General features: G+C 37.8%; 3 protein-coding genes across 7 annotated transcripts in view; 1 reads left to right on the plus strand and 2 right to left on the minus strand.

The window, feature by feature from the left end:
• The window catches only part of LOC108037158 (neurotrimin), a 277,439-nt gene that overhangs the window by 202,910 nt on the left and 52,347 nt on the right, over positions 1-22,182 (plus strand). For 2 of the 3 annotated variants that reach the window (XM_044460758.1, XM_017113670.1), the window contains 4 exons: positions 4,078-4,236; positions 4,297-4,425; positions 4,490-4,640; positions 4,813-7,301. In XM_044460758.1, the coding sequence (XP_044316693.1) occupies positions 4,078-4,236; positions 4,297-4,425; positions 4,490-4,640; positions 4,813-6,796 (2,423 nt within the window). In that variant the 3' untranslated portion in view covers positions 6,797-7,301. Of the gene's footprint in view, positions 1-4,077; positions 4,237-4,296; positions 4,426-4,489; positions 4,641-4,812; positions 7,302-12,290; positions 12,434-22,182 lie in introns of those variants that run through there. The other variant, XM_044460759.1, reaches the window with a different exon arrangement.
• Positions 4,061-22,182, minus strand: part of LOC108041731 — a 93,585-nt gene continuing 75,463 nt past the window's right edge. For both annotated transcript variants that reach the window (XR_006417685.1, XR_006417686.1), the window contains exons 3-4: positions 4,277-4,423; positions 4,061-4,176 (exon numbers count right to left, since the gene is read on the minus strand). The gene's annotated coding sequence lies outside the window, so the exon portion shown is untranslated. The remainder of the gene's footprint in view (positions 4,177-4,276; positions 4,424-22,182) is intronic.
• Positions 9,341-11,694, minus strand: LOC108037159 (membrane metallo-endopeptidase-like 1). Of its 2 annotated transcripts, XM_017113672.1 has the most exons (2): positions 9,619-11,694; positions 9,341-9,530 (listed from the first exon to the last, which is right to left on the minus strand). In XM_017113672.1, coding segments are annotated over exons 1-2 (2,046 nt in total). In that variant the 5' UTR covers positions 11,664-11,694; the 3' UTR covers positions 9,341-9,529. The 2 variants fall into 2 exon arrangements, with proteins under 2 accessions (XP_016969161.1, XP_016969160.1); XM_017113671.2 differs by having other exon boundaries at positions 9,341-11,694.

Genomic DNA, 22,182 nt, shown 5'->3' on the forward strand with positions numbered 1-22,182 from the left:
CCACAGATAGTATTAATGTTATTTTGTCCTCACATGTAAACTTCTGCAATCGACTTTTACGGGTTTTTGTATTTTTACCTCCATTTTTCAAAATGTTCAGTGAGAAGCGCACGCCAAAAGATTAAATTTTGTAATCTTTTCGCTAGGGTTTAAAAGTTATTTTCAGGGGGTTGGCAACGCGAATTAATTTTTTGGTATTTTATTCGTCGATCTGAGTACGGAGGTGAAAAAAAGCCTAACGAAAAGTGAATGCCAGCTGTTTGCCTCTCGCTCTCTCTTATGACTGACGAACATTTTTTGTCGATCTGAGTACTAGGCTATAGCGTCTGCCGAACTGAACTTTGGGTGAGCGTTCGTCGCGCCCTAGCGAAAAGATTGAAAACAAGAAAGGAAAGCTAACTTCGGGCGGAGCCGAAGTTGATATACCCTTGCAGAATACTCTGTAAATTATATTCTCCAAAATTATTCATATGATGCATTCTTAATACTCATAAAAAATCCCAACTTCCTAACTTAACAAACACTAAAGTTATGGCATTTCCGATCAATCAGATATATGGCGGCTTAGGATATAGTCGGCCGATCCTTATAACATTTGGTAGGTCGGATTGATTGGTCAAATATAAAACCCATAGAAAATTCCAACTTCCTAACTTTACAAACACCAAAGTTATGGCATTTCCGATCAATCAGTTATATGGCAGCTATAGGATATAGTCGGCCGATCCCCGCCGTTCCGACATACATATATACTTCGTGCAAAGGAAAGAAGGGTGTGTGCAAAGTTTCAATTCAATATCTTTAAAACTGAGAGACTAGTTTGCGAAGAATCAGACAGACGAACAGAAGGACAGACGGACATGCTTATATCAACTCAGGAGGTGATTCTGATCAAGAATATATATACTTTATAGGGTCGGAGATGTCTCCTTCACACTTTTGACCAAAATTATAATACCCTCTGCAAGGGTATAAAAATGTAATATTTAGGTCAAATGGACTGAAAATGAACTGAAAAACACAACAAAAACCCAGAAAAAGAACTGCTGCAAGAACTTAAGGCAGCTATGATCTTTTAATTACCAAATAATTATCAGTAATAAAAAAAATATTCAATTTAAATTATATTGTTTTCTAATTTCGTTGTGAGCAAATAGTTTTTTAGGTAAAAAATGTATGTACGAACAAACACAATAAAAAAATTAGAAAAATCGCCTGCTAGAACTAAGTGCAGCTATGAACTTTAAATTTGCAAATAATATCAATATCAGCAGCAAACATGTCTTGTCAAAGTAGTTGAGAATATCCTTTAAAGCCTCTTTCCCGCAAAGAAGATTTTTGAATTTTAACTGCTTGTTAACAAACCCAAGATTAACAAGAAATTCTTAACTACTTTGGCAAGATTTTGTCAGGTTTTGCCAATTTTGCTCTAAAATTTCAGTGCGATTTTCTTTTTTGGGCCATTTTTCATTATTTCCAAAAAAAAAAGAATAGGATGTACATTATTGTAAAAACTTTGCTGCCTGTTTTTAAAGCAGAACAAATAATAAGTTTCGTTGTCAATGGAAAATGTTTGGTATCATCTCTCACGCTGAAAATACTTAAAATAAACCAAATATGATAAAACTAGGAAACAACATCTGCTGGTTACCCTATTTAAGCTGACTTTTGCTTTTATATTCTTTTCTGGTTTGTCCGGCGTTAAAAAACATTTTTCATTTTGGGGAAAAGGACGATGAAACTATTAAGGCATAAGCTTATGAAACTTTTGTTTTTTAATTACACTTTTTCATTAAAAGGTCTCATAGTTATGATAAAGACCAATATAATCTCTAAGATGCGTAACGCCTATACATTGATTTGCAATATGCAGCTCGTTTTTTGGTGGCGACGAAAATTCCGCTCCCTCCGCTCGCACAAAGTTGAGAGCGTAAAAATCTAAAAATAGAATTGCACGAATAAGGAAGTGCGTATGTGTGCGTATTTGTTCGAGAAGACGATTTTCGTCCAGAAATCATTTCTGGACTTAGAAACTAATTGTGTGTCAAAAGAACTTCTATGATTGAATAGGATGTTTATTTAAATTGCATTTATGTATATATGGCAATGAAGCTTGATGTAAAACTTTTTTATATACCTTTAAAATGAATATCTGTGTATTTAATTTTTAGTTTCGTTTTACATATTTTAATTAAAGCTAAAAACATAACTTTTAATACAAAACATATAAAACTGCTTGATTAAATTTAAAAATATTTCAATAAAGTTTTATAGATTTGAATATACTATGATTGTTAACTATACTTACTATATTTAAATTGAATATATTTAAAGGATATTTAATTAAATATATTTCGCTTTATTTTTTAAGCCATGGCTAACTTTAAAATGGAAATATTAAATTTAATTTTTATTCAAATATATTAAACTTTGATCTAATGACTTACAAAATTTTAAGTAAATACGAATAACATCATATCTAATATTATCAACCTGCATTTAAATCTATTCTTATTTATTCAAGCAGTTTTATATGTTTTGTGTTAAAACGTATGTTTTTATAATTAATTTAAATATATAAAACGAAACATTTAATTTAATATGCAGATATTCATTTTTATTTATCCGTCGATTTTTTTGTATACCTAATAAATATTTAAAGCTAATATTATTATTTTATAAAAAGTTAAACTATTTATAACAACACGAATTGAATGCTTAATTATAAAACTAAGCTACAGGATATCCTATTTATATTTAATATTACGTACATACATATTTATAACTTTATTTCGAAGTTATCGAAAGCGTTTTGTTATATTTTTTAGAATGTTTTTTCGATGCCATTTTTTTTTAATTTTTCAGTAAAATATTATTTATTTATTGGTGTCGCTTACAATTAATTTTTAATAAGTTTTTGTTTCCCCTTTGCGTTTCTCTTTTTTCTAAATAATTAAAATAGTTAATATACGAATATTTGTATAAATTTAATTTATACTATGATAATAATTTTATATAATGTTATTATAATACGTATAATATAAAAATACCACATATTTTTTAATCCATATATTTAAAATACAATAAATATAAAAATATTCATCCTGTTCAATCGCAAAATTTCTGAGGCTCCTAAAAATCGTTCACAAGTCGCATGCTGAATACCCTAATGACAATTATTCCAATGTGAAGTCATGTATGAAATAAATTATGTTATTTATTTATACTTAGATATATTTGGTCATTACTAAAAAATATTATACATTCGAATAATTAGTAAATAAAGTAAATATAAAGGCAATACAAAATAAGTATTTTTAATAATGTTATAATTTTAAAATAAAGAGTATATTCGACAGCGCGCTGCAGCGAATTTCTTCGCGTGTGAATACATGTGCACACATACATTCGTCGACTGTCGCAGTATGCGTGCAAAGAGCGGCTGGCTTTTGAGCGCTCTCTCGTTGGCTTTTGGGCAGAGAGCGAAAAGCCAGTTGAAAAGCCCGCACAAAAAATTCGTGTGCAAAAAAATCGTATGGCGTTACGCATCTTAGAGATTATATTGGTTATGACGTGCTAAAAGTTATAACAAGGATGAACTCTTGGAACATTTGAGGGTAAAAAGAAAAAAACCATTTTAAACCCTTTGATGATTCTTGGTGACTTGCATAGATTTTACAAAACAGATTTGATAGTTCAAATACAAAAGACTTTTCCCGACGATTAAAATAACCTCTTTAACAATGAACCGCTTCTTTTTTTTAAGAGAATAACTCCATGTCTAAACCTGGATGCGATAATTATTATTTTTAAAGTTGTCCAACGACTTAGATTTAAAAATGCGTGAAATGTATATTTTTTCCATTTTCTGACTACCTTGTCAGTTGTTCGAAAAAGATGATCTCCCCTTAACAACCATGTTTTACGGAATATTTGCTAATAATAATAATAATATTTCAATTATTTAATTTTTACTATCCGTTTTCGGCTCTTCTGCCAACGAAATATTGTTATCGTTTTGATATTTTTGGAACAGATACAATTTTTTCTTTAATGATAACTTCTTGCCCATCTCAGTGCCGCCCAACATTGACGATGCCCTGACCTCCAGTGACATAATTGTGCGAGAGGGCGATAACGTGACGTTGCGCTGCAAGGCGAAAGGCAGTCCCGAACCTGCCATTAAGTGGAAGAGAGATGACGGAAACAAAATAGTGATTAATAAGTCGCTAGAAGGTGAGCTTACCTCTATTTTAGTCTTAAGGCTTTGACTTACCTTCCCCGTGTAATGTGTAGTGCATGACTTGGAGGCGGACTCCCTTGAACTGGAGCGGATTTCGCGCCTGCATATGGGCGCGTACTTATGCATCGCCTCCAATGGAGTACCGCCTAGTGTGTCCAAGCGAATAAAAGTCAGCGTGGACTGTAAGTAAACAATCTTATTGAGTTAAGTTTTAGTTCGGTAAATTGCACGGGCTTGTCCTTTCAGTCTCGCCAATGGTTTGGATACCGCATCAACTGGTGGGCATACCAATGGGATTCAACATCACCCTTGAGTGCTTTATCGAGGCTAACCCCACATCACTAAACTATTGGACTCGGGAAAACGATCAAATGATTATTGAGTCATATAAGTACGAGTAAGTGTAAAGCAGAAAGCAAATTTATTGCGCAATTTATTTTTGTAAATCTTAAATGAAGACGCATTCGCTTATCTCCTTAGTAAGTTATCAGCTGTTGTGAACATTATTTCCCTGATTTAGCAAAGTAGACAATCGAAAAATGTACTTTTAATCTGGGCTCTTGTTTCAGTGTGCTTGCCGCGATGAAGTGGATTGCCTGCATATTGTTTATTCCCATTTGCGCTGCATTCACAGCTCAGAAAACCGAGTCTGATCCCAATACACGTCTTCTGGACAACATCCTCAGCTATGTAGTCGGGGATGCCAGCGCCTGCGGAAATTATTTCGAGTATGCGTGCGGCAAGTATGCGACGCGCCATATCGACGATTCCTTCACCGAGATCATCCAGATGCTAGACCATAAGGTCAATAAAAACCTCGTCCTACTGATGGAGGAGCTGAACCAGCGTTCGCAGTCGGCGGTTCTGAACGAGTCAAGTGTGGAAGCCAAAGCCTTGCAATTCTATATTACCTGCCGCGATGCTTCACTGAACACGCGCAGTGCTGAACACTATCTGAGACTGGCTCCCCCAGATAAGGGTCTCACATGGCCCCAGTTAACACCTGGTGAGACCGCTTGGCCCAAGGAACAATTTAAGTGGATCAAGACACTGGGATATCTGCATCGCTATGGTCTTACCAATGTTATAGTAAGCGTAATGGTAACTCAGAACTTTGAGAACAGTAGCGAATTTTTATTGAATCTCAGTATGCCCAGTTTCGAGGAAGAGTCGCAGCACCTAAACAGTTTCATGGAAACCCTCGCAACTCTTCACGTTATGAAAGTGCCGTCAAAAAGTGTAGTTCCTCTCGCGAGGAAGATAAGAAGGTTAGAACACGCCATACGGATCTTAGCCGAAGCGGACGATGATGATGATGAAAGTCAATTTATGAGTGTGCAACGATTGGAGTACAGAACCGGTCTCAACTGGCAGATGTTTATCGAGTTGCTCGTTGACCACCGCATTTCACCTAACTTTCGAGTGCAGGTCCGAAACTTGCACTACTTTACGGCCCTTAAGGTGCTGATGGAAACCTCAGACGCCCAGATGGTGGCTAGCTATATAATGACCCGATTCGTGCTGTACCTCCTAAATGATTCAATGGGCGATAGGAGCCCCATCGAGTGCATAAAAGATATGCGCCGTGGCATGGATCAAGCCTCAAACCTGATCTACAAGGAGCGATTCCTAGAACCCGCGACCCTGCAACAGTTCACCAAAGAAGTTATAGAACTCTTCGACCAATTGCGCCGCCAGTTCCAGCTACATATCGATAAAAATAGCCTTGGGCTGACTAGCAGGCAAAACCGTATGGTCGGCACAAAGGTGCAGGATATCGTCCTTAACATCGGCAACATCCCTAGAGGCCGAGACCATCGTAGCTTCGTTAGCCAGTACTATAAGGACCTGGAATTTCCATCTGCAGACCTGGACTACAGTCGGGAACACCTCAAACTGCTGGAGTTCCGCACTCAAAAGCAAATGGCAAAACTTTACCAGCCGGCCCCGAGTAAAGATGAGTTTTTCTTCATATCAGATCCGGATACGGCCATGAGCTCCACCCCATACTACATGATACGGCAGAACATTATAATCGTGCCCCACGGCCTCTTTCAGGAGCCGTTCTTTGTATCAGACAGCCACGACGTGTTTAAGTACAGCCTTTTGGGATTTACAATCGCTCATGAGTTGATTCATTCCGTCGACACCACCGGTCTTTTATTCGACAGTCTGGGAAACGCTGATAAAACTGGCACAGAAATTTCCACGTCCCCGCGCTTCGAGGCAGGCTTGGTGTGCATGAACCGCAACTCGACACAGTACCTCGATGAGCGTGTTGCGGACATTTCCGGTCTGGATCTCGCCTACTCCGCATACCTACGGATCGCCAAGGACAGGAACTATACAGACTTCGCCAATACTAGTCTGGAACAGATTTTCTTTCTCAATCTGGCTCAGTTTTTCTGCGGCGATAGCCACCCAACTAATTTCGTAGATCACGACGAAGACCAGATCCGTTTGCAGCAAATGCTTCACGGGTTTGCCCCGTTCCATAAGGCTTTTGGCTGTCAAACGAGAAGTTTTTACCCCGAAAAGTGTCAGTTGTGGTAGGCAGAGTATTTCAGATCTGCTAGTGTACATTTCATTATCAGGTATTCCTCAGAAATGACTTTAGTTTTTATTTCGCTTCCATTCGATTCAGCAGTACTCTTTTTAGCTGATTTTTCGTATATGTATATTAATGTAAAATGCTTTCCTTTAAATAAAGCAGTAAAAAAATAGATACGTTTTGTGGGAAAGGGATAGTAGTTTAAATAAAACCAGTTCTGTATTAAAACTGAATTTATTTTTCTAAGTCAATGCCTAGGAAACTAACATTAAATTCTTATTCTGGTCTTATCTATGGCCTTCTCAGAGGCCGCGTCTGCTTGGAACCCTTGGTGCAGCATGAGAATCATCTTTAGTGATTATATTTGGTTAGGCTAATTCAAGTGCTAACACCACTCCCTTGTAGGGATTAAGTCACAGATTATAACTTTTATAAAAAATTTAATAGTTCCAACCAGAGCCCATTATTTTATGAGAATTAGAAAATTAAAATAAAATGCACTAAAAATAATGTAATGTTTTCATTCTAAATATTACAAAATCTCCATATTTCCTCCCCGTTAAAATTGAGGTCAAAAAATTTTTATAATAAAAGAAAATCTGCCTGTTTCGATAGCAAAGCGCAGATTCTGAAAATATTGTCTGAATTTATGGGAGAAATCGTTATAACTTGTAGAACAAAAAGTAACCTTCCAATTCATTTTTCAAAATAAAGAACAATTTTCATTTTATTACTCACCAATTTATTTCGGAAGCTAAGTGACGTTAAATTAAATTAATTTAAATTTCAGTAAAATGTTTGCAACGCAGTGAAGGCCACATTTCCGACCCTATAAAGTATATATCAGCATCACCAGAAGAGTCGATCTAGCCAGTCCGTCCGTCCGTTTCTACGCAAACTAGCCCCTGATTTTTAAAGCTATCTGCTTTGAACTTTCCCAAAAGTTTTTTTAAGTCGGTACAAGCCGGATCGGGCGAGTATATCATGTAGTCCCCATAGAAACGATCGGAAAATAATTGGGCAACTATATAATAACTCCCATAAAAAAAATCAAAAAATTAGAAAAAAAATATGAAAAAAAGTATATTGCAGTTTTCTATTTATTGAAATATTCCTTTGAGATATAGTAATTATATACTATTTAATTATGCTTTTAGTTTTATCAAAATCGGACAACGATGTCAAAATGTAGCGACAAATGTAGCCAGCGCTTGTTAAAAAATAAATTTAAGTTTTTAAATCTATCAACATATTGATAATTGTAAAATAGTTATTTTTTGGAATGTTTTCTTAAGGATATGCAAATATTTAGCTAGTTCTAGTATAAATTAATTTTTTTAAATTTTGTATTTTAAAATTTAGATTTTAAGATTCATTTTTTTCTAAAATTTATTTTAGACATTCTTTAATTTGATTAAATTTAGGGAAAAGGAGTTATATGTGTACCGAATAAGTGTCTACACTTAGTCATTGTAATAAATTATGTTATCATTTTAAAAACCAATTTTTTAATACTCTAACAAAACGGTCTAACATTTTAAGAAAAAACCGTCTTATCCTAGTAACACATTATTTTAAAATTAAATCGACTATTTTTATTTTATTATTTATTTTAGAACGATATTGACTCGATTTAAGGCCAAATTGTATTACTTCTGGAACCCGGGCTAAGACCCTAAATATATTTGCATCTAAAATAAATAGGTCTATTAATAGGATATAAATAAAAAGGATAACTTATAACTTAATCGTCAAGTTCTTGAATTCAATTTCAATAACATCCGTTGTAGTTATGTGACATTTATGAAATTTATAAAATTTGGAAGCTTATGAAATTTGTAAATTTCTGATAAACCTTTGTCCGGTTGCCATTGCATTGCTGGTGATCGCGTTCAAAATGGATAATTAGCAGATTCGGCTGCCGAAATCCCTTAAAACATTTTAAGTATTTGTTCACATATTTTAAATGTTTTTTAACAATGTAAAGTTAACAATATTCCTAGTATCCATGATCCTAATTTAACGACTTTATTTTGTATTTTGTGAAACTGGCAAACAAAAAAATTAGCATTTTGCAAAAAGCGACTTAAAATCTTGTGTTTCAAATAACCTCAACATAAAATCGTCTTCATTGCACAAAAATGCTACTGGGCAAAAAACTACACCGTTTTCAACATCATCGCTACTTTTCCTATGCGGATATATTTAGTAGTAGCCTTCGCACACTTACCCGGTGGACATCGCCACTACGTGTACTGTCTCCCTTTGATAATATATATTTTGTCATATCAATCATATTGTTGTACTACACCCAAAAACAAATTCATAGAAATTAAACTATTGGTGAGTGGTATAGTATTTAAATGTTTTTTTTTTTGTATTTTTTTTCTAAACTTTAGATTGATCCGAGTAAGCGAGTTTTATAATTAATTTTTGGGTGTCCAAAACTTTAAAACGCTCTCCTGAAAAGTCGGTGTACGCAATCCTGCAAAATCTACTGGATGAATCGTTTTGAAATTTTCCACAATACTTCTTTACAATATTCCTCAGGTAACGCTATCGAGTTTTTTTTATTATTTTTACAACCGCAAATAAATAAATATTTTTGGGCGACCAGTGTAGCTGCAAATATTCACCACGGAACTCGATTCCAGTTGTTGGAAAAGTCTCTCGAGAGCGCAGGCAGAGCAAATGATGCCTCTATACAGATTATTACACTCTTTATAGAATCGTACTCTATTTTAGTTTTGCAAAAAAGTTGAATATTAGCAAAAAAAGATAGTTAATAAGAAACAAAAATTTACATAACGAGAAGGACTATTACCAGAGCCGGCACCTCTGACTGGGCTGCATTTTGGCTTTTTTTTCGCACCCAAACTCCCTTGAGAACTCCTCAAAGTTGGCCAGCGTCTGCATTACACGCAACTCGTCAGCGGCGTGCTCCAAATGTGCTTGCGACTGTGACCGCAGGCTTAGGTCGGGTGTGTGGCCGCAGAAGAACTGGGCGAAGCTGATGAAGAACAGCTGGCGCTGGCTAAATTGTGGCGTCAACGGATCACGTGGTTCACGTTTGTCAGCCCGCACTCCGAAGAAGGTCTCATATGTAAGCCGGAGTGCCACGAAATCGGCCAGCTTTTCGTTGAGCCACTTTGAGCCGGTGACCATCTGTTGCTGCAGGCAGTGGAGTCCCTGTCGGAATTGTCTACTAGCAAGGATCTCCTCCACGGGCCCCATAATGTTTCCCAGAGCGTCATAATCCATTCCCGACATGTCGAAGCCATGAGCCAGTTCATGGGCCAAGGCGAATCCCATCACAGCGTGCTGATGGAGAGCGCTGATGTTACGATGCCACACGGGCAGCTGGAGCAGACCGTGGGGCACTACCACCAGGTTGCGAGGCCTTACGTACAGGGGTGATGAATTGCTGGCCTCCCAACTTTCTGCCAGGTAGCTGACGTTGCTCTTCGCAAAATTCGTCGAGTTCATGAAGAGCAAATTGTGGTTCGCTTCCACGCGTTGGCGTAGCAGGACCAGCTGGTTTCCGTAGAAGGAATGGCCACCAAGGTCGAGTCGGACGTAATAATGCTTAACAGTTTCCACTTCTTCTGGCTGAACAAAGCCCATCTGAAGGTGCACTGCGCGCAGCTTCTGCTGAAGAATATGCACAAGGGGCTGCGATAGGCGAAGCCGATTTTCAGCCAGGACCAATTCAAAGCGGACTTTGAGGCGCTGAAATAAAGACCGGACGTTGGACTCAGAGTCAGGGTCAGAGAACTGTTGACCAACTAGCCAGCTACTGGCCAAAGGCATAGCCCTTCGAAGACTGGCCACGCACTCACTCCGCGATATCTCCGCAGGACCCTGTTGCTTAAGGAAGGTCAACCACTTGAGCATAATATAGCTGCAGACAATGTCCGGATTTTCGCCATCCACCAGTTCACTGAGGGCCCGAAGGTAGGGAATGTTCTCGATGATTAGTGTGGAACGCAGGTCCATCTGGGTTTCAATGAGAACTTGGCTCAAAAAAGTCACCGATCGGAGTTGGGGCAGGTACGTGGCCAGGTACCCCAATTGCATTTCCCGAGGACCTTCTTCATCCTCCAGCTCCTGCAGGCGGTGCAACTTTCGTTCGAAGTCATCCACCAGACGAGCCAAGGCGTTCGCCGTGCGCTTGGTCTCCCCGATGTCCAGGAGTAGCTCGATAATAACGCCCAGACCCATTGGCAGCGTCTCGTCCTGACTCGGCTTGTTCACGTAGATGCTGTAGGTGCTCGAGTCGTCCCACCGCGGCAAGATATCCTCCCTGAGCAGTACCCCGTTCAGTCCGTGCAGACGCAGTCGTCCCAAGGTCGTTATCCAATCGAATTGTTCTCGACGCCAGCCTCGACTTACAGATGGCCATTGCGTGCGGTTGCTGGGCGCCAGAAGCTGTAAATACTTCTTGAGGTTATAGGGTTTGAGGCGTTTACAAGAACGGTAGTAGAGTCGCATCTGCTCCAAAATTGTAGAATCTAGTTCGGAGGAGCTCTCATTTCTGCGCTTCAGCAGGAGCTCTAGTTTCCGGTTTACGGAGTGGTCTATCAACCCCAAGGTATCACTCGGCAGCAGCTGCCCTTGGTAACGCTCCCAATCCCTGGTCCACTGCCATTTGCTCGGAGAGTGCTGCTCCTGCTGCTGGATCTGCCAGTTGCCACAGGCGTACTGGTAGAAGTTCTCGCAGGGACGCGCTTTCGGGTCCATGTAGCTCTGCAGTTGGGCGGCTAGCATCTGCTGGATGCTCTGGGGGTCGTGAGTTTGGCGACAGGCAGTGGGCGTGGTGCGCCACGCCAAGGAAAAAATTAGCCAGGTCACCAGGCTGAGCTTCAGCATGATAGTTTCGACTGTGATAAACTGTAACTGGATAGTGAACAATTCGACCGGATCGCGGAGACTGCGGACCAGAGCTGGCCAGCGTCTGTCAGTCTTCATCGTGGAAGGGAGCAGTGGATTGCAGCCATTCGAAAATACGAACTTATTTCAAATCTTACCTTGAACTTTTCCTATACGGTTAAAAACATTTTTTTGTTGTTTAACAGTTTTAATTTCTCGTATACAAGCAAAGAAACTTCAAGCATTCTTTGCACTTATGTAAATATTTTATGCATTCTTTGTATGAAAATATTTTTTACAACGAATTAATTGCAAATGGTAATTGTTTATTTTCTCATTATAGCCAACAAGAGTTTAAGCGAACATTGGTTTCTAGGATAAAATACTGTATTGCTTAAAATTAGAAAAACACTCCACATCAGATTTCAATTTTTTTACTGAGGATCGGGTAACAGTATCTGGAGCCACTGTGCTCTGTTGGGTAGGTCGCATTTTGATTAGGTATAAGTGGTTGCTTATCAGTTTCACCTTGGCCTTGCTTTCCGATGCCGTTCGTTGTGGCTGACCCACAACTAGCACAATAGCTGTCATTGAACTTGCCTCATGCTGATGCCTCTATATTTTCAGAACCGAAACGATTCCGGGCCATCCGTCGTACAAGGCAACCATGCGACTGACGATTACCAATGTTCAGAGCAGCGATTACGGCAACTACAAATGTGTCGCAAAAAATCCTCGGGGCGACATGGACGGCAACATAAAGCTTTACAGTAAGTGTATTGTCATTTGTGTTATACCCTAATCTTTGACCACAGCCGCATCCATCAAAGCGTGCGCGTGTGTTTTAGGGGACAGAAAATAAAAAACTCCAACACTTTGTATTTCTTTAATTATTGCGTTGGCGGGTGCGGTTGGTTGAATGTGTTTCAGACAGAGATTACCATCCATTATGTAAGTCAAACGCTTTAGCTTTAAGCAGTTTTAGTTATTACTGTCTCAAAAAAAATATATTTTTTTTAAATTAATATAAGATCAACAAATAATGATTATTCTATCAGTTATATTTTCATCTTGAAAAAAATGCTTGCTTTGTAAAAATAACTAAAAATTAAACTGCATTTTCTTAAAATATAAAACTGATCACCTTAAATGTAGGAAGGAAATAGACTGAGTCGGCTACGGCCAACACCTTAAGACTATTTTTAAGTTTGTACAATAACCAAAAACTGCCCAAAAATTAATATTTAAAACTCTTCATATGCCAGCCGATTTAAAAATAAAGACAAATCATGAACTAACTCTTTAATAAACACATAAGTGGCCAGCTGATGTCTGTCAGACCGCGGGTCGTGAGGTTCGATTTACGCTTGGTTGAAATTATTTTTTTTGTTTTACTCTAATTAAATTAATAGGTCCCCGTCACAACTTGAAACTTTTTCAATTGCTATTCACTGCTTTATTATAGCCGTTATTATAATTTAGGTTTTGCGCAAAAATTCTAAGGAGTATTTTAATGTTAACGTATTAAAGAATTAGGAAGAAAGCCTTTCTAGAAATTATGTGTCAAATTTAAAGCGACATTTACAATTCATTATCCTCATAACAAAGTGTTTAAAAATCTGTGTATCCAACAAACAATAGAAAGTTTTCCAGAAAAAAATTTTCCGTGAGCATGTATCAATGTTAAATTATAACTTGTATTTGACTCCGAAGATGTCAAAGATTTTTGTGATCAGAAGAAATGTTACCACAAAACATTGATTCATCAGACTGGCAAACAATAAAAAGCTTTGTTTATATATTAGATCCAGTTTACGCAGACAAAAAGAAGCCTTAGCGCGAACTGCTTAGTATAAGCGATTTCTTAAAAAAGGTGCTGAAATCAAAGCTCGCCGATCGAAGCAGTCATTCCTTAAAGAAACTCACCGGGTAACTGGACCTCCAGCAATTTATACTACTACGAAATGAATTCCACATAAACGCCGCCAAAAATATATTTGCCTTACTGTCCGCTCCACAAATCTAAATTAGTCAATTTTTTTTGACGAGATTATAAAGGGCAGGTACTTGATCGACTTTCAAACAGTGCTGTTGATGTTGTTTGCAAGCTCTTTATCGGGATCACTAAAACTTGGCTACGACCCAAAGAAATAAAAAAATTATCATAATGATACCGAATCCCGAAAAAGGTGGTCGTTATTGATAATCCGTGTCCTTCACTGAAATGTAAAGCCTGCAGCCTTCATTGAATTATAAACGCGCGATCTCCTCTATGTCTGGACTATAAGGTCCTGCTTAACAATTTCACTCTCAAGCCAATCTGGACTTACGGCTCCCTTATATGGGGGATCAGATCATACACCAGTTTTGTTTATATTTTAAGATTTGATACTTTATTGTTAGTCCCACTAAGAAATTCCAATAAATAAAAGCACAAGCAAAATTATGGGTTTGAGTATGTGGTATTGTTAGGAAATACATATTATAATTAAGCTTAAGAATTCGCAAATAGATTTTATCGTTTATCTTTATTCACAACTTATTCTTTGGCAATGCTTTATTCAGCATGCTTACCGTTCCACCCATTTTTATACCCGTTACTCGTAGAGTAAAAGGGTATATTGTATTCGTGCAAAAGTATGTAACAGGTAGAAGGAAGCGTTTCCGACCCTATAAAGTATATATATTCTTGTTCAGGATCACTAGCCGAGTCGATCTAGCCATGTCCGTCTGTCCGTCTGTCTGTCCGTCTGTCTGTCCGTCTGTCTGTCCGTCTGTCTGTCCGTCTGTCTGTCCGTCTGTCTGTCCGTCTGTCTGTCCGTCTGTCTGTCCGTCTGTCTGTCCGTCTGTCTGTCCGTCTGTCTGTCCGTCTGTCTGTCCGTCTGTCTGTCTGTCTGTCCGTATGAACGCTGAGATCTCGGAAACTATAAAAGCTAGAAGATTGGCATTTTGCATGTAGATTTTAGGAGTTCCTACACAGCGCAAGTTTGTTTCAAAATGGTGCCACGCCCCCTCTGACGCCCACAAGCCACAAGCTGTGGCCACAGTTTTGCTGCTACTATGAAAATTTTAATTGATATGTATTTGTTTCATCAATACCTATCGTTTGCCACGCCCACTCTAACGCCCAAAAACCCATTAAACGCTTAATCCTGGCTAGCGCCTACATTTCCTCCTTTCATGGCGCCATCTAACGGATGACTTTGGAACAGCTGGCCAAGGTGCTCAACAGAGTCATCGTTAATTCTCGATAATTTCTATTAAAGGAAATTGCGATGGTTTTCATTTGTCAATACCGAACTATATCCCAAGAACTATGCAAATCAAATCTAGTTAGCTAAATTGGAGGTCTGAGTCAAACAATGGCGTATGTGTGCATGTATGTAAGCATATACATATGTATGTATTTACATTGTACACAGTTGCAATTGCCCGGCAAAGATAACTCCTTTCAAAGAAAGCTATTCGCTATACCCGTTACTCGTGTTGTGCAAACATTTAGACTTTAATATACATAAAACTATTTAAGGTTGTATGTGTTTAGCCAATATAAGTATGTATGTTTAATATTTCTAGTCAATTTATTGCACTCAAAAACATAAACACAGCTGCTGGTGCAGGACAAAAGCTGCCTGCGCTAAAGCAGCGCTGGTGCTGATGCTCGTGCTGTAAAGCTGCCAGCACTAAGAGATCGTCGAATTCAAATTGATAATTTGAACTTTTTGTCCTTTTTTCCTGTGGTCACTATAATTCACATTATGTTAAAAAAAAAAAAAACATACAAGAAGGCATATTTATATTAAGTTGTTTAGCTGAGTAACGGGTATCTAATAGTCGAGGCACTCGACTATAGCGTTCTCTCTTGTTTTAAATGAATAACAGCAAAAAATGAAGCAAACTTCGGCAAGCCGAAGTTTATAACCCTTGCAGTTATCACAAATCGACTACATTTCGATTTCTATGCCTATATATTACAAAAACAATTGTACCAGGAATGAACACGGTCTCTTTATTTAACTTTAATTTATTATACGCGTTCTAGTTGGTTCTTGGTTCGATCGAGACTGAGCTTCGCTGCACGCAGGCAGCTCTCTCTGGCGCTCTCTCTTGAGAGAGAGGGATAGCACCTCTCTTAATAGTGTGGCCAGCTTATCTTTAATATACTTGGCCTGTTACAACTCGGCCATCCTGGCTTTGAGATAGCCCACTATCTCAGCGTTACAACATACTTAAGCAAAGTCTTAGAAGTAGTTTACAATTTTGTCTTTTACAATTTCATTCTTATTGTTAGTATTTTCATTCTATTTAATTCATTAAGATTTATTTTCATCTTTTATCCAATGACGAATATTACTGGCGCTCCAACCCCCTTGGTATGGATTCCGAGATAACTGAAACCCGTCGATGTCATAAAAATCTGTCATTTCTTAAAACTTTTCCAATAATGGAGTACCTGCAGTACTATCAAAATTCTTTACCATGACATAATCTCCTTCTCTATATTCTGTATTAATCTTTCTTTTCGCATTGTAATAGGCTTCGTTTTTTGTTTGAGATTTTATTTGATTTTCTTCCGCGTTCTGCCTAATCTGTTCTAAATTTTGTTTATTATCCTCAATCTTTTCTTCCTTTCCTAATTTTTCCTTTTATTCATCACTATTTTATCCTCTCTGAGCTTTTCCAAATAAAGTTTCACTGGGAAGCTGTTTGATGCTGCTATGAAGTGTATTGTTTAACGAGTACTCTACTTTTTCAATAATTACATCTCAATGTGATCCTCTCTCTGGTTCCGATAGTTTTGCAATCATCGGTCCCGAACTCCTATTTACTCGCTCAACTTGCCCATTAGTCTGTGGTGACCCTGTAGCAATTTTAATGTGTTTTATGTTTCTTTCCTCAGTAAAGTTGTAAAATCCGTTGACGTAGAACAACTCCCACGATCCGAAATAATACACTTTGGTCTGCTGTATGACCGGAAGTAGTCTGTTAAAGCACTCATAACTTCTTTTGTATTCGTTGTTTTTGTTGTATAAAGCCTATCAAACTTCGTGAATGCATCTATTACCACTAAGATATGCTTTTTTAATCTACTATTATCTACTGGCCCATAGTGATCAATATGAATAACATCAAATGGTCTATTCCCTTTGGGGATACTGTGCAGCGCTCCCTCTCCTTTGCCTAATTCAGGACAGAAAGCTATACACTTCAAACAGTTCTGAATGTGATCACAAACCTTTTGTTTCATGCTTGGAAACCAATAACTTTTACTAATCGCATCTAACATCTTATCCCTTCCAATGTGACCTTATACATCACGTGTTCTTCCATTCGATTTGGTACATAAAACAGTAACTTGTTATTATTATTCTTTCTATATATAACACCATTCCTCATTTCAAACCCCTTATGCTCTCTGTTTTCTATAATTTCCCTAATTTCTTGTACCTTACTACCTCTTGACTGACAAATTACCAAATTATTCTCAAATGTGTTTGCCTCTATTATCATTACATTATTACATCTGCTAGTGCATCAACATACTGCATTTGTTTTCCTGCCCTGTGTTTTAATTCATAATCGAATTCTTGTAGTCAACCTTGCAATTCTTGGGTTTAAATCTATCTTATTCAACGTTAATGTTAGAGAATTACAATCTGTGACAATCTTGAAACGTAAATATATCCTAAACCGTCTAAGTGCACAAAAAATGACTAACGTCTCTAATTCAAAGATATGGTATTTAGATTCAGTAGTTGTGATCTTTTCGAAAAATAAAAAATCGGATGCAACTTCTTGTCTTCCTTTCTCTGAAACAGTACAGCCTCAAACCCTTGATCCTTGTAATCGTATAAAGGTAACACCGGGGCTGCAACTAATTTATCTTTCAACAGTGTGAAACAAGCTAACTCTTCATTTCCAAATTCAAACGTCCTATCTTTCCTCAGTAAATCATATAATGGTTTCGCCAATATCGAAAAGTCCTTTATAAAGCGGCAAGAGTAAGAACAAAGACCTAAGAAATTTTGTACAGCTTTCACTTTACTTTATTATAGGAAAGCTCTTCATAGCTTATAATCCCCTATCATCGGCTTTTATTCCTCATTTGAAATTAGAAAACCTAAATATTATACCTTATTTTTAAGAAACTTGCATTTATCCATTCTTAGTTCTAATTTATTTTCCACTAATCTCATAAATACTTATACTAATATTCGTAAATGTTCTTCAATACTCTGGCTTGCAATTAAAATGTCATCCATATATATTATCACCTTATTGTCTCGTATCATATCAGAAAAAATATCATTTACAAATCTTCGAAATACCTGGGGAGCCGTCTTCAAGCCCATTGGCATTCGCAAAAACTCAAAGTGCCCTAGCTGCGTTGTAAAGGATGTGTACTTCACTGACTCTTTGTTCACGAAAACGTGGAAGAACCCATTCTTTAAATCTAATTTAGTAAAAACCGATTTTCCCACCAATTTATCTAACAAATCGTCAATTAAGGTCCTATCCCCTCTATCTTTAGCCATAATTTTATTCAACCGTCTGAAATCAATGCACAACCTAAACTCCCCAGTCTTTTTCTTCACTAAAACGATCGGAGAGGCGTATTCCGATTTAATACTTTGAATAATTACTTTTTCTAATTATTCATCTAACAATTTCTGTAATGCCTCTTTTTCATTGTAAGGCAGTCTTTTAGGTGCACAACTAAATGGTTTTGTGTTCTCTAAAATAATATTTAACTCACATTTAACTCTCGGACTTTCAGGCCGCAATACCTCAATATAATTTTCCTCTAACGATTCAATAAACTTCATTTGATCCTTATAACTAACCTGATCCCCGATATTGTAAGCCATTTCTTTAGTCTCATCTTCTAAAATGTTTATTTCTAACATTTCACTCTCAAAATTATCCACTATGCTCTATCCTAAGCTACCTGTACCTAAAGCTTCCTCATCTAAAATATTACCTAAACCCTTCTCACCTAAATCATCATCGCCTAAACATATGTGAAAACTCTTCTCACCTAAACCTGTACCTAAATTGTTCTCGCATAAATTTTTACCTAAACTGTTTTTACCCAAACTTTTACTTAAATTCTTTTCTCCTAAATGTGTTCCTAAATGTTTCTCACTTAAATTTTTACCTAAACTCTTTTCACCTAAATATGTACCTAAATGTTTGTCACCTAAACGTGTACCTAAATTTTTCCCGCCTAAACGATTGGCTAAATTTTCCTCAACTAAACTTGTACCTAAATTTTTCTTGCCTTAACTCTCCGAATTGGTTTTAAATTTCCTAATTTCCATACAAATATTAGAAAGTACTTTTACTTTTGTTTTCTTCTCGACTTCGGGTTCAATACACTTTACTGTAGCATTTTTCAGCGCTTCTAAATCAATTTTTAAATCGCAATCATCCATAAAATCTTTACCCAGCACAATATTACAGCCCATAGATTCATCAGCTACTACAATTAAGATAAACCAAATCTTTATTTTCTTTTTGTATATGAAACATAATATTTTGCCATAACTTTTCAATAAGCTATTATTTAGACCAAACTAACTCTTTTTTTGAGGTTCTTATTTTATGTTGGCTGGTAAATAAGAAAATTTTATCAATGACACAGGGCTTCCCGAATCTATTAGGCACTCTGTGATAATGGGGTGGTTAGGGTTTTCAACACTAAAAATTTTGAATAATCTTACATATTTGTTCTCAACCTTCTTCTTGTTCTGGTGATCCTCAGCGCCACAACCATAGCATGATCCAGGCGGCCTATTCGGCTTGGTGCATTCTCTCTTCCAGTGCCCCTTTGCGTTGCAGTTGAAACAACGCCTCTCTCTGCTTGTTGAACCCGTCTTCGATGTTGCCACTTTGGTTGTTGTCGCCCTTCTCGGCAGCATGATGTCCGCAAAAGCTCGAAGCATGCGTTCCGGGCCATCAAAACATTGAAGCTTGGCCTGTGTACGCAAGCTTAAAACTGGAATGCCCTCCACGAGTCCTTCCAGTAGTTAGTCCGCCTCCATGGTGACATCTCGAGCAAGTCTGCATTTTTCTTCGAATTAGACTGTTGACGCCCAAATTTGCGCCTTAATCTTGCTCCTTAATGTAGCCTTTGATTCGAACCCTCCGAAAGTGAGCTGCAGTTGTTCCAGCAGCTCATTTGTGGGCTTCACGAACCGCCCTTCATTCGCATGCAGCCACTGCAACGCCGTGCCCTTTAACTTGCTGATCAGCAAGATACGTCGTTGCATGTCTGAAAGGCTATTCAAAGCCGATATGTTGCCCCATTGAGCGATCCATCGTAGAATAGCCACTTTATCTGTAAAGTCCATCAGCATTTCCTTGGCCATGTTGAATCCCGGTGACGAAAAGCCACCATTCTCCGACGCTATTTCGTCATAAATGACGCTGCCGACGCCTGTGCCACTGCCTCTGTCGCCATCGCCTTCTCTACCACCGCTGTCTCTGCCACCGCTGTCTCTGCCGCTGCCGTCTCTGCCGCCGCCATTTCATCGCGTCTCCTCTACCTGCGCTGTTTCGCCGCTGCGCAGTTTCGCCTCCTCTGTCTCCGTTGTCTCGTCGCATCGCAATTGAGTCTCCTCTGCCTCCGTTCTTTCGGTTGCCGCCACCGCTGCTGATCTGATAGTTTACCTTCTCCAGCATTTTCTGAGCTTTCACAATTTTGGCTCGCAGATTTCCCAAGGTCTCAGCGCCAACTTCTAGTTCACTGCGATTTTCCTCGTCACTTTCTGATTCTGCTAGTTTCATTGTTTCACGCTCCTTTTCTACCGTGTTCTCGATTGCGCTTCCGCGAATTTCATGAGGAACGCCGCAAACCCGAGCAAAAAGTTCCGGGTGCCCTTCGCCGAAACATTTAGGAGCTCCAACCACCTTTTTAACTGGACAACTGTAACATCTGATATGTTCATATCCATATTTCCTTGTTGTAAGCGTTTTTGGATGATAAAAAATTATTTATTTATCCCACTTCTGAGATTGTATGTACCAGAAATGAACACGGTCTCTTTATTAAACTTTAATTTATTATACACGTTCTACTTTGTTTTTGGTTCGATCGAGACTGGGCCATGATACAATAACATAAGGTAGTCTCGTCGGCAAATTTTGGTACCCTACTATTAAAACAATGAGTGCGAGTGAGATGGGAACTGTTTAGTAAGTGCGAGCAGAGCGACAATAGAATGTGTGGATTAACCCTTAGATGGTTCAGGGGGTTTTTTTTTGCCTTTCATAATAAAAGGAGTTTAATTTTTTTTATAATTTAATTTTTAATAATTTTGAATTTGAAATTAGGCGTTGTTTTTGTCTCTGAATACTGAGTCTTTTGTTAAGATTCTTAATTCTAAAATATATTCTAATCTTAAAATAAAACTTTTTTATGTCTAAACTTATATTAACATTTTCGGCTGCGATAATTAAAGTTTCGTTTACATTCTTTGTTATTTTAAAGGTATCACAGCGATTCCTCCCACAGCGCTCTTTTTTCCAAACATTTCGGTGCCTTTACGCCATCGACGTGTTTGCGGCACACATTGCAAAATGTCATGCTGCTCAAGGGTTAATTTCTTAAAAAATTCGTCCGCAGACAACCTTTCCCTTCGAAAGACGAACACGCACTGACCAAAACCCGAACGTTTAGACAGCCGACGAGACTACCTTATGTTATTGTATCATGGACTGGGCTTCGCTGCATGCAGGCAGCTCTCTCTGGCGCTCTCTCTTGAGAGAGAGGGATAGCACCTCTCTTGAAAGAGAGAGCCACTGCTCTAATAGTGTGGCCATCTTATCTTTAATATACTTGGTCTGTTACACAATGAAACTATGTCAATTTTGAGCTGCATTTTGCAATAGTTTCTATGGCAGCTATATGATATTGTTGTCCGATTTTAATTTAATTAAAACCGTAATTCCATAATATTTAAGTATTACCAAATCCCAAAAAACAACTTAAAAAAATTAAAAACAACAAAGTTATCATTTTTTTGAATTGTTTTTCTGATTGTTTTTATGGGAGCTATATGATATAGTCGCTTTATCCGGCTTGTTCCGACCTATATACTACCTCCAAAAGAAAGAAAAGCAGATAGCTTTAAAACTGAGGGACTAGTTTGCGTAGAAACGGACGGACAGACGGATAGACGGACGGACGGATGGCTAGATGGACGGCTAGACGGACATGGCTAGATCGACTCTCCTGGTGATGCTGATCAAGAATATATATACTTTATAGGGTCCAAAATGCCTCCTTCTCTGTGTTGCAAACTTTTGACTGAAATTATAATACCCTTTGCAAGGGTATTTTGAAAATTTAAAAAAACGTTGACGAAAAGTGTACGCCAGCTGTTTGCCTCTCGCTCTCTCTCACGACTGGCGTACAGTTTTCGTCGATCTGAGTACTAGGCTTAAATTAGCAACTAATTAACAGTAAATAAAAAAAAAATTGTTAAATTTAAATTGTATTGTTTTTAATATCTTT

Source organism: Drosophila rhopaloa, unplaced genomic scaffold, assembly GCF_018152115.1.
Source record: "Drosophila rhopaloa isolate 14029-0021.01 unplaced genomic scaffold, ASM1815211v1 contig_218, whole genome shotgun sequence".
In the NCBI taxonomy this organism is placed as follows: Eukaryota; Metazoa; Arthropoda; class Insecta; order Diptera; family Drosophilidae; genus Drosophila; species Drosophila rhopaloa.

Coding starts and splice junctions, on each gene's coding strand:
- LOC108037159 (XM_017113671.2), bottom strand. CDS start 11,663: ATGCTGAAGCTCAGCCTGGTGACCTGGCTAATTTTTTCCTTGGCGTGG.